The sequence below is a fragment of the Hemicordylus capensis genome, chromosome 6, assembly GCF_027244095.1.
Source record: "Hemicordylus capensis ecotype Gifberg chromosome 6, rHemCap1.1.pri, whole genome shotgun sequence".
Taxonomy (NCBI): domain Eukaryota; kingdom Metazoa; phylum Chordata; class Lepidosauria; order Squamata; family Cordylidae; genus Hemicordylus; species Hemicordylus capensis.
The window spans coordinates 159,487,122-159,499,390 of NC_069662.1; the positions used below are offsets into that span (position 1 = coordinate 159,487,122).

General features: G+C 44.9%; 1 protein-coding gene across 5 annotated transcripts in view; it reads left to right on the top strand.

The window, feature by feature from the left end:
* The window catches only part of XYLB (xylulokinase), a 154,621-nt gene that overhangs the window by 45,296 nt on the left and 97,056 nt on the right, over positions 1 to 12,269 (top strand). For all 5 annotated transcript variants that reach the window (XM_053265461.1, XM_053265459.1, XM_053265460.1 and 2 more), the window contains exons 12-14: positions 476 to 591; positions 1,604 to 1,719; positions 2,212 to 2,285. In XM_053265461.1, coding sequence (XP_053121436.1) covers positions 476 to 591; positions 1,604 to 1,719; positions 2,212 to 2,285 — 306 coding nt within the window. The remainder of the gene's footprint in view (positions 1 to 475; positions 592 to 1,603; positions 1,720 to 2,211; positions 2,286 to 12,269) is intronic.

A 12,269-nucleotide genomic window follows, 5' to 3' on the forward strand; every position in this document is an offset into this window, starting at 1 on the left:
TCTGCCTGTGTGAGTTCCCCCCCAATAAGGTAAAGGTAAAGTGTGCCATCGAGTCAGTGTTGACTCCTGGCACCCATAGAGCCCTGCAGTTTTCTTTGGGAGAATACAGGAGGGGTTTACCATTGCCACCTCCCATCCAGTATGAGATGATGCCTTTCAGCACCTTCCTGTATCGCTGCTGCCCAATATAGGTATTTCCCATAGTCTGGGAAACATACCAGCAGGGATTCGAACTGGCAACCTCTGACTTGCTAGTCAAGTCATCCCCCCCCCCACCAATACTTTCCCTTATACTCTCTTCTGCTCTGTGCTTCACACAAAGGTGATAAGCCAAGCTGATACCTCAAGAATCTAATTGCCTTAATGTGTAATTTAAAGATAATTAGTACTGCAAACGAATGGATTTAATTTAATTTCTGTTTTGCTTTTCATGCACATTGTGCTAACACCTCAATTATTATTTTCTCTCTCACAGATTAGCCTTGGCACTAGTGATACATTGTTTCTCTGGATTAAAGATCCAAAGCCTGCTTTAGAAGGTCACATCCTCTGCAGCCCGGTTGATTCACAAGCATACATGGCCTTGTTGTGGTAAAGCACCTTTCACTGTTGTTTTACATATCAACATACTAAGCTGTCTTTATACGGAGTCGGTCTAGGTCATTCAAGGAGGGGCCCTCAATTTTTGAAATTATTTTAGAGGAATAGTTCTGTTTCAGGTTTTCTTTCTCCCAAAGTACCTTTGATCAGCACTTGATGTAAGGAATGTTTTTGGCTTTTTCACATCATCATCATCATTATTTTCTGCAAGAATAGCTATGAGTAATCTCTAGGGCTATTCACACGAATATCAAAATAAAGGCTGGAGGCACGCAGCCCAGGTTTGGAGGCTTGTGAGGACCCATGAAAATGCCTCCAACTTAGCTCACTCAAATGTGGGTAGCCAAGCTTTTCTACTTTGTTCTTTACCAAGGTAGGAGGGAACGAGAGCACCCCTGCCTCAATGTTTTTGATCATGTGTGGCCATTTCCCTTTTGCAGCAGCTCCCAGCAGCCAGCTGCCATGTTTGTAATAGAGAGCAGCAGCTACAGGGACTGCTATGTGTGTATGTGCCGCTCTGCACAGCACACGCTGTGATCCTTTCCTCAGAATGACTTGAATATGGCTTGGCCCACCTCTGCCAAACAGAGGGCAGCTCAGGACATAATGGGGATCTCCAGTCTCCAGCCAGTGCAATGACTATTTTCGTCTTTCGAGGACCCTGTTCCCGGATTCTAAAACATATCGCAGCTGTGTTACTTTTGTATGAGCTGGGCCTGCAGAGCCAAGCAAGGGGCTCTGCTCTTCTGTCAGGACTGGAGAAGGAGCTCTTCCCCCACCACCACCCCAAACCACTCCCAGATGCTTGTGTGAAAGGCCTTTCTCTTTTGCAAGCTGTATCCCAAATCAATGGGAATTTCTTCTAAGGAACGTGTATAAGATTGTTGTCTCAGAAGACACAGAAACGTTGATTCTATGTATTCAAAAGCCAAAACTAGTGTCACTTTAAAACTTGGACTGAACATCTTAGAAAATGCAACTGGGATTTTATTTTTTCATTTAGTTATAAGAACGGTTCTTGGATGAGAGAGAAGATTCGGGACGAACTTGCCTCTGGATCGTGGGAAGAATTCTCCAAAGCATTACTTTCTACGCCTGTTGGAAACGATGGAAATGTGGGTATGTATCTTGGAAGGGAGGGGATGTATCAAGGCTTGTTTTGATATATTATCTTTTATATATGTCTGTCTGTCTATCTATCTATCTATCTATCTATCTATCTATCTATCTATCTATCTATCTATCTATCTATCAAAATTTGTATACTGCCCCAAACCTTTGTCATCTGGCTCAGTATGGTCACTGATGGGCAGCAGCTCAGCCAAACTTAGCTGTTGCATCTGAATCCTACAAGCCAGCATTGCAAACAGTGGCCAAACCCTGGTTTTCTGAGCAAATGCAAATCATGGTTTGCCGGGGTGGATGTAATGGTAAATGATGGTTTGCTGCAAAACAGGAAAGTGATTCTTTTAAGCAGATGAAGAGAAGGCGGAAGTGGGTGGCACTCCATGTGAACCAGCCTTGTGTTTGTCTTTCTAATCATTTGTTGGATTAAAGAAGAACCTTTGTTATAAGTCATAAATGTGGCAATATTTTTAACCTTTTGTTTAGGTTTTTATTTTGATGTGATGGAGATTATACCTAAAGCGGTGGGAATCCACAGATTCAACGCACACAACAACCGAGTAAGAGCAGTCTTGTCCCTTTGTTTTAGGGTTACTTTAAATATGATGGATTTGCTACATGGGTACCATGTCCAGTTAGGAAAAAAGCACATAAATGGTCATGTGAGATTATCTTACCAGCCCACTAATATGGTATGAAATAGAAATATGATCACTTTGGAACTAATTTCCAAACACGCTCTACATAGGCACAGAAGCCCAATTATAGACCACCTGAAGACCATGAAGAAGAATGGGGAGGAGAGCTGGTTGTGTAGTAAAGTAAAGTGTGCCGTCGAGTCGATTTCGACTCCTGGAGCCCACAGAGCTCTGTGGTTTTCTTTGGTAGAGTAAAGGAGGGGTTTACCATTGCCTCCTCCCACGCAGTATGAGATGATGCCTTTCAGCATCTTCCTATATCACTGTTGCCTGATATAGTACCAGCGTGGATTTGAATTGGTCACCTTAAGTGGTGCAGTGGGGAAATGCTTGACTAACAAGCAGAAGATAGTGTGGTAGCAAGCATGAATTGTCCCCTTTGCCAAGCAGAATCTGCCTTGGTTTGCACTTAAATGGAAGACTACACGTGTGAGCACTATAAGATATTCCCCTTAGGGGATGGGGCTGCTCTAGAAAGAGCACCTGCATGCTTGCAAGCAGAAGGTTCCAGGTTCCCTCCCTGGCATCTCCATCTCCAAGTTAGAGCTGAGAGAGACTCCTGCCTGCAACCTTGGAGAAGCCACTGCCAGTCTGTGTAGACAATACCAAGGTAGATGGACCAGTGGGCTGACACTGTATAAGGCAGCTTCCTGTGTTCCTGTGTAATGCGTTTTCCATTCCTGCATGAGAACTTCACTCAAGCAACCCTGTTTATCTGAATAACGCACCCAAACCTGCAGGCTTCTTGCCTGGAATCTCTGCTTTTCTGTGTTCAGGGCTCTCCCTAGTGGGGCGCAGAGCCCAGAAGGAATGGGGCGGTGGGTGCAAGGTAAAGCAGCATTGGTGGCAGGGTGGAGATGCAGGGCACTGGCGAAGGGGTGGCTGTGCAGAGACCCCCTTCTTGGAATCTCCCTATCTGCTGCTGAGCCACTGCACTCTGACCCGCCAGGCCCCACGGCATATTCTGCTCAGCTGCATACGGTGGTGGATCTGGTTGGGCTTGGCAAACCAGAGAGGAGAGCAGCCCAGCCAAAGCTCCACTGCATACAGTTGACCCGGTGGGCCTGGCTGGATCGGAGCACAGTTGCTTGGCAGCAGCTGCATCTGGGGCTGGCAGCAGACAGGGACATTCCAGGCTGGAATCGGCAGTGCCTGCATTTCTGCATGTCTGTTTCCATGAAGCCTGGACCCAACGCTGTGCGTCAGAAGCCTTTATCCCTTGACTGCCAACAACTGTCTTTTCCAGTAGAAAGAAAAGGATGACCACCAACACCTTTGTTTACCTTCTGTCAGATATAAAACTTCCAGGATGACTGCCACGCTATGCTGGGCCCTGCCTCCCGCACAAGCTTATTGGGTGGTGGTGGGCAGGCAGGGACAGCTCCCCTGCTCCCAGCCTCCGTGGGTGAGAGGAGAAGCCGCTGCCACCACTGCCACCTTCAGCAGCTAGTGCTGAGTCTTCCCCTTTCACCCTTAGAGAATGTGAAGAAGAAAAGCAGCTGCCGCGACATCCTTCAGCATAACTCCTCCCTTCTCACTGGCCAGTGAGCTTTCTCCCGGAAGCCTTGACATCCTCACAGGGGTCTTTAGGGAAAATGTCATTGGCTTATGGGGAGAACAGAAGAAGAAGGAGCTGCCACATGAGTTAAAACCTGTATGGGGTTTCTCCTCCCCCCCCCCACAAACCATGGGATGGGGCCATAGGTCAGTGGCAGAGCTTCTGCTTTGCATGCAGAAGGTCCCAGGTTCAGTCCCTGATAGCATCTCCAGGTAGGGCTGGGAAAAGACTCCTGCCTGAAGCCTTGGAGAGCTGCTGTCAGTCAGTGTAGACAGTACTGAGCTAGATGGACCCATAGGTGGGACTCAGTAGATGGCAGCTCCCTATGAAGTATCCCAAGGTCCCACAATGACTTTGGGATGCTACCATATGCAGATGAGTGTGCCCATTGGCAAAGGCAGTAGCTGTATGAGTACATTGGCTGTCCTGCATTATCTCTGCAATGTGAGTGGGTCCTCAGGTGGGCGTGAGTGGCGATGGGTCTTAGGGACCCTTCCTGGGCTGACCCACCTGTGGCATGACCTTCTAAAGATGTACGAATCCCAGTCCAAAGACCTGTGTGACTATATCTTGCACACTCCCAGGGGCTTTGAATTTGTTTTTCTTGAACACCAGCCCCCGCCCAACCCCATGCGAGCAGACTGCTTTCGAAAAATAGTGGAGTGTTGAAAAGAACGTCCAGAAATAGTTAGAAATATATTGTTGGAGGGGGATTTAGGAGTGGGCTCAGCTGTTCACGGGGGGGGGGGGAATGCCAAATTAATCCACTAGAAATTGGCAGCAATAATAATAGTTCTAATAGGGAACCATTGCCCCAGTCTCTCTGCTTTAGTTAATTGACTTAGCATAGCCAGGAAGATTGCATCCTTTATCTGCCGCTACTGCTGTTGTGAACAGTCACTGTTCTTATCTCTTACATTTTAGCTTTACGTAATCATGGTCACTGATTGTTCCTCTTCCATTGCATAGGCCTTTGACCACACTCTCACAATCCTGCCTCCCCCTTCTCAATCCCCATCTCTGTGTTGTCAATATAAATAACCTGGCAACAGATATACAAGGATTCCTATCTTGGGTAGCTTTTAAGAAAGCCTTGAAAATACATCTTTTGGGTCAGAATATTAGATGAAGTTTCTAACTATTTTAATTGTTTATATTTGTGTTGTAAACCGCCTTGAGATTAAATGATTGGCAGTATATAAATATAATAAACAAGTTAACAAACTGGGGGTGGCCTTTCATGCATCCGATGGAATGGCCTATAGTCCATGGAAGCCTATGTTGAAATAAACGTGTTAGAATTTACCGGGCTACAAGTAGCTCTTTGAAGCCTGCCTAAGTTCGTGAAAAGAACGGCTGAAGTTTAGTGTGTAGAAAACTGGGCTGGGATGCAGGAGATCTGAATCCGCTCTCAGCCATGAACTGATTCAATCCCAGTGGTTTTGCTATTGTGGGTGAGGCTGCAGCTCAGTGGTAAAGCATCTGCTTTGCATGCAGAAGTAAAGTTGCGCCTTTGAGTCAGTGTCAACTCCTGGCAACCACAGATCCCTGTGGTTGTCTTTGGTAGGATACAGGAGGGTTTTGCCATTGCCATTTCCTGCGCAGTATGAGATGATGCCTATATCGGGCAGCAGCAGTATAGAAAGATGCTGAAAGATACTGCATGCAGAAGGTCCCAGGTTCAGTCCCTAGCAGCATCTCCAGGTAGGGCTGGGAAAGACTCTTGCTTGAAAACTTGGAGAACTGCTGCCAGTCAGTGTAGTTAGATGGACCAAGGGTCTGACCATATAAGGCAGCTTCGAGTGGGGCTGGGCACTCCCTCTCAGTCACAGCTTTCCTTATTTAAAATGGGGGGCTAAGCTCCCTGAAAATCAGGTCCTTTATTTGCCCCAGTGAACTAACTGAAGGGAGAACATGTGGCTGGGGGGAGAAAAACACACTAACTCACAGAATACTGACTCACTGGTTTTGCTGAAACAAATTAAAGCACTTTATTCAGGCGTTAAGTGTTTTACAGAGAAAATGAGAATAAATTAAAAGAATTTAGATGCATGCAAGGGAGAAAAACCCCCAAACATTTTCAATGCAATGAAAATAAGCTTCAGACTCCTTTCTCTCCTGCAATGGAGAGAAAGGAGCCTGAAGCTTATTTTCATTGCATTGAAAACGTTTGGGGTTTTTTCTCCCTTGCATGCATACTGCTTGTTCCCAGTAATAGACAGTATTAAAGAAAATTCACAGTCAAAATACAAAGAAATAAAATTTGATATCTACCAAATTTTGACTGACCAGGAGAGGGATGTTTGGGTTGTGGTGGACAGCTTGTTGAAAGTGTCAACCCAATGTGTGGCAGCTGTGAAAAAGGCCAATTACATGCTAGGGATCATTAGGAAGGAGATTGAAAATAAAACTGCTAGTATTATAATGCCCTTATACAAAACTATGGTGTGGCCACACCTGGAGAACTGCATACAATTCTGGTCACCACATCTTAAAAAGGACATTGTAGAACTGGAAAAGGTGCAGAAGAGGGCAACCAAGATGATCGGGGACCTAAAGCACCTTTCTTATCAGGCAAAGTTACAACACCTGGGGCTATTTAGTTTAGAGAAAAGACGACTGTGGGGAGACATGATAGAGGTCTATAAAATCATGCATGGTGTGGAGAAAGTGGATAGAGAGAAATTCTTCTCCCTCTCACATGACTCTAGAACCAGGGGTCATCCCATGAAATTGATTGCCAGGAAATTTAGGACCAACAAATGGAGGTACTTCTTCATACAACACATAATCAACTTGTGGAATTCTCTGCCACAAGATGTGACAGCCAACAACCTGGATGGCTTTAACTGGGGTTTGGATCACTTCATGGAGGAGAGGTCTATCAATGGCTACCAGTCTGAGGGCTATAGGCCACTTCCAGCCTCAGAGGCAGGATGCCTCTGAGTCTCAGTTGCAGGGGAGTAACAGCAGGAGAGAGGGCACGCCCTCAACTCCTGCCTGTAGGCTTCCAGTGGCATCTGGTAGGCCACTGTGTGAAACAGGATGCTGGACTAGATGGGCCATGGGCCTGATCCAGCAGGGCTGTTCTTATGTTCTTATGTACCAGTCCAAGCTGAGTAGCCTCAAAGATTAGAGGCACTCTAATATTACAAAAATATTACCGCAAAAATGAAAGTTTGGCTAAAAACGGAAAGCAAGGAAAGGTGGAGAGAGAGCCTCTGAAAGAAGCTCCCCTTCATCCTGAAAAACGATTAGACTAGAAAAGGAAAACAAACAAAAGCCAGAAGGCTCCACAGAAGGATTTATCAACATACCAGACCTCCAGCCTTTATACCTCAGCCAAATTACCCCAACCTTTCAGGCCTTCCATTGGTTGAATTCTCCTTAGCAACTCAGCAATGTTCATATTAATTAATAAAATAAGTTACGTATTGAGTAATAACATTTGACGACGAAGGGCATTTTCAAATACTGTCCTTTTTGTCCTCCAATTTTCCACTGTGGGTATGCAAGCATGCTTGATACAAGCAATGTATCAGGAAGATTGGTTATCTGAACCCTGTGATCCTCCCATGGAAGCTTATGATCAGGCAGCACAGAGATAGTCAAGGTCTTCCCACTGGTTACAGTTGAAAAATATGTTGTTTCCCATGTACCAGTGTTGGCACATCCAAAAAAGGGCATTGTTCTCACACCATCAAACTGCTGGTTGTGCTTAAAAGCAAATAATGGCTCAGAATTATCAGTTCTTGACTCAGGGTATGTAAAATGGAACCCTGTAGGTCAAGCCTTCCTTTAGACCCATCTTGGTAAAAGTATCACCTTACGAATATGACGTATGTTTATATACTGCTTTTCAACAAAAGTCCCCAAAGTGGTTTACATATAAATAAATAAATAAATAAGGCTCCTTGTCCCCAAAGGGCTCACAATCTAAAGAAAAGAAGAGAAAGAAACATAAGATAGACACCAGCAACAGCCACTGGAGGGCTGCCGTGCTGGGGATAGATAGGGCCAGGTGCTCTCCTCCTGCTAAATAAAGAGAATCTCCACTTTTAAAAGGTGCCTCTTAGCTCTGTTAGCAGGGGACTATCTGATGAAGTGGGCTGTAGTCCAATAAAGTCGATACCACGATAAGTCTGTATGCCTGGCATAGGACTCTTTTTGTGGCTGACTACTTATGCAAACCTTGAGTGCTTTGATTGTTTTGTTTTAAATCTTGAGTACCTAGCAGTAGAAGCAAGGCAGGATAAAAGGTTTTAAAATAACCCTGTTGGGATATATCCCATGCCTAGGAGTGTGAGGGCAGCTTCTGCTACTACAGAGCTCCGTCTGCAGTTTGAAACCCTTTGGATGAGAACCATAGAAACTACATGGTCACCAGTATTTGAAACCTTCATCCTCATGCTTTTGTTATGTTTTAAAGGATAATGGTTGTCTTACTTACCTTATCTTCACTCACAAGTTTGTGGAGAGGATAAATGGTTTAAGGGTTGTAGAATCACACTTGCAGTCTGATTCTAAGCAGACCCCACTGGCTTGAATGAGACTCATTTATTTATTATTAATTAATTAATTGAATTCATATACTGCCTAATATAGAAATCTCTAGGCGGTGTACAGAATTAAAACATAATATAAAACATTTAAAATTCATAAAAAGAGAAAAATAATAGATAAAAACACATTAAAATTTAACAGTTTTGATTTCAGTTAAAAGCCTGGGAAAATAGGTACATCTTCAGGGTCCTCCTAAAAACAAACAGAGAAGGAGATCCTCTTATTTCAGCAGGGAGTGCATTCCAAAGCCCTGGGGCAGCCACAGAGCAGGCCTGGTCCCGAGTTGTCACCAAACAAGTTGGTGGCAACTGTAACCGGACCTCTCCAGATGATCTTAATAGGCGACAAGGTTCACGACAGAGAAGGCACTCTCTTAAGTACCCTGGACCTAAGCCGTTAAGGGCTTTATAGATAATAACCAGTACTTTGTATTTTGTTCGGAAACATATTGGCAACCAGTGCAGTTCTTTTAGAATTAGTGTTATATGGTCCCTTCAGGTAAACCCAGAGACCAATCTGGCTGCCGCATTCTGTACCAATTGCTTCTCTGAGGGGGGCAGGATGCCTCCTTGTCTTAAGGAGGCAATCATTAGACCTCTTCTAAAGAAGCCTGCATTAAATCCCTCAGAGCTGAGCAATTATAGGCCTGTTTCCAACCTCCCATGGCTGGGCAAGGTAATTGAGAGGGTGGTGGCCTCTCAGCTCCAGGAGGTCTTGGAGGAAACTGATTATCTAGACCCATTTCAAACTGGTTTTCGGGCAGGCTATGGGGTGGAGACTGTCTTGGTCGGCCTGATGGATGATCTCCAATTGGCAATTGACAGAGGAAGTGTGACTCTGTTGGTCCTTTTGTATCTCTCAGCGGCTTTCGATACTATCGACCATAGTATCCTTCTGGAACGTCTGAGGGTGTTGGGGGTGGGAGGCACTGTTTTACAGTGGTTCCGCTCCTACCTCTCAGATAGATTCCAGATAATGTTGATTGGAGACTGTTGCTCTTCAAAATCTGAGCTTAAATATGATGTCCCTCAAGGCTCCATACTTTCTCCAATGCTTCTTAACATCTACATGAAACCACTGGGAGAGATCATCAGGGGATTTGGAGTTGGGTGTTACCAGTACGCTGATGACACCCAGATCTACTTCTCCATGTCAACTTCTTCAGGAGCTGGTATATCCTCCCTAAATGCCTGCCTGGAAGCAGTAATGGGCTGGATGAGGGAGAATAAACTGAAGCTGAATCCAGATAAGACGGAGGTACTTATTGTGTGGGGTCAGAACTCTAGAGACAATTTTGATCTGCCTGTTCTAGATGGAGGTCACACTTCCCCAAAAGGAACAGGTTCGCAGTCTGGGAGTACTTCTGGATTCACACCTCTCCCTGGTTTCTCAGGTTGAGGCGGTGGCCAGGGGTGCTTTCTATCAGCTTCGGCTGATACGCCAGCTGTACCCGTTTCTCGAGATCAGTGACCTCAAAACAGTGGTACATCTGTTGGTAACCTCCAGGCTTGGCTTCTGTAATGTGCTCTACGTGGGGCTGCCTTTGTACGTAGTCTGGAAACTTCAGTTGGTTCAGAACACAGCAGCCAGGTTGATCTCTGGGTCATCTCGGAGAGACCACATTACTCCTTTACTGAAGGAGCTACACTGGCTGCCGATAGGTTTCCAGACAAAATACAAAGTGCTAGTTATAATTTACAAAGCCCTAAACGGCTTAGGCCCTGGGTATTTAAGAGAACATCTTCTTCATTACAAGCCCCACCACACATTGAGGTCATCTAAGGAGGTCCGTCTCCAGTTACCGCCAACTTGTTTGGTGGCTACACAGAGATGGGCCTTCTCAGTCGCTGCCCCGAGATTGTGGAATGCGCTCCCTGCTGAGATACGATCCTCCCCATCTCTGGCAATTTTCAAAAAACACCTGGAAACCCATCTTTTTGCCCAAGCTTTCTCAGCTTCCTAATATTTTGGGGGTTTAATTTCTGGTTATTTTAAAATTGTTAAATTGTTTTTAAATTTTTGTATATGTTTTTAACTGATTTTATGTCATTGTAAACTGCCCAGAGACAAAAGTTTGGGGCGGTATACAAATTTGATAAATAATGATAAATAAATTGTAGTTTCCGAACTATGTACAAAGGCAGCCCCTCGTAGAGTGCATTACAATAGTCAAGCCTAGAGGCTACCAGCATATGTGCCACTGTTTTAACGTCATTTGTCTCCAGAAATGGACGTATCTGGCGTATCAGCAGAAGCTGATAAAAAGCACTCCTGGCCACAGCCTCAACCTGAGAAACCAGGGAGAGTTGGGAAGAGTTACTACCAGACTACGTACTTAATCTTTTAGGGGGAGTGTAACCCCATCCAGAACAGGCAGATCTAAACCATCTCCCAGATCCCGACCCCCTACAGACAGTACCTCCATCTTGTTTGGATTCAGCTTCAGCCTGTTATCCCTTATCCAGCCCAATATCGCCTCCAGGCCAGCATTTAGGGGGGGTCATGCCATTTCCTCATGAAGTCGGTATGGAGAAATAGATCTGGGTGTCATCAGCATACTGATAGCATCCCAGACCAAACTTCCTGACAATCTCTTCCAGTGGTTTCATCTAGATGTTAAAAAGCATTGGAGATAGTATGGAGCCTTGTGAAACCCCACACTTTAGTTCTCGCTTTTCAGAACAACAGTCTCCAAGTCACACCATCTGGAATCTGCCAGAGAGATAGGAATGGAACCACTGTAAAACAGTGCCACCCAATCCCACCTCCTTCAGGCGACCCAGCATGATACCATGGTCAATGGTATCGAAAGCCTCCGAGAGATCCAAAAGGATCAGCAGAGTCACACTCCCTCTGTTGATTGCCAATTGGAGATCCTCTGTTACACCGACCGAGGTAGTCTCAACCCCCTTGCCTACCCGAAAGCCAATCTGGAAAAGATCTGAATAATTTGTGTCATCCAAAATTGCCTGGAGCTGAGAAGCAATCACTCACTCAATCACCTTGCCTATCCAAGGAAGAATAGAGACAGGTCTGTAATTAGCTAACTCTGAGGGATCCAATTTCTTCAAATAAAGTCTAATAATAGCCTCCTTAAAACAAGGAGGCATCCTGCCCTCCTCTCTAATAATATGCCTGCTAGGTAAAATAAGTTGGGCAAAGGTCAAGAGAGAAGATGGTGGAGCATACAGTCTGAAGCAGTTTGTCCACATCTTCAGAAGTAACAAATTGAAAATGATCAAATTCAATCCTACAAGAGGGGTTGCTGGGCACCTCTATGGTAGACTCTGCAGTAACTGTGGAGTGTAGTTCAGAGCAAATACAAATAAAATATCTGCAAAAAAGTTGTTAAAAACATCACAGCAAGTGACAGATGGTTCCAAGTTCTTCTCAGCATGTGTGGTTTGGAGTGCAGCCTTACAATTACAGTAAAAATAACATCACAAATGTAATAATTGCAGAGGTTTCATTGGACTGCCATTCTGGGTAGTTGGTCAATGTTTGGGAAACACTTCTTCCTTTAGCTGCCTGTTGATCCTGTGGCTACCTAATAGGAAGGAAATTTGATGTGCTTTACTGAATTAATCAATGGATATGACAGTGTCACAGAGTTAGTTTTATGCAATCAGCAGGAAGACAGATCTCTGCATATGACTTTACTTGTGGGCCTGATTTCTCCTTCCGCTGCTGAAGTGCTTGCAGTGAATTTTTAAAAGAAGCTCATG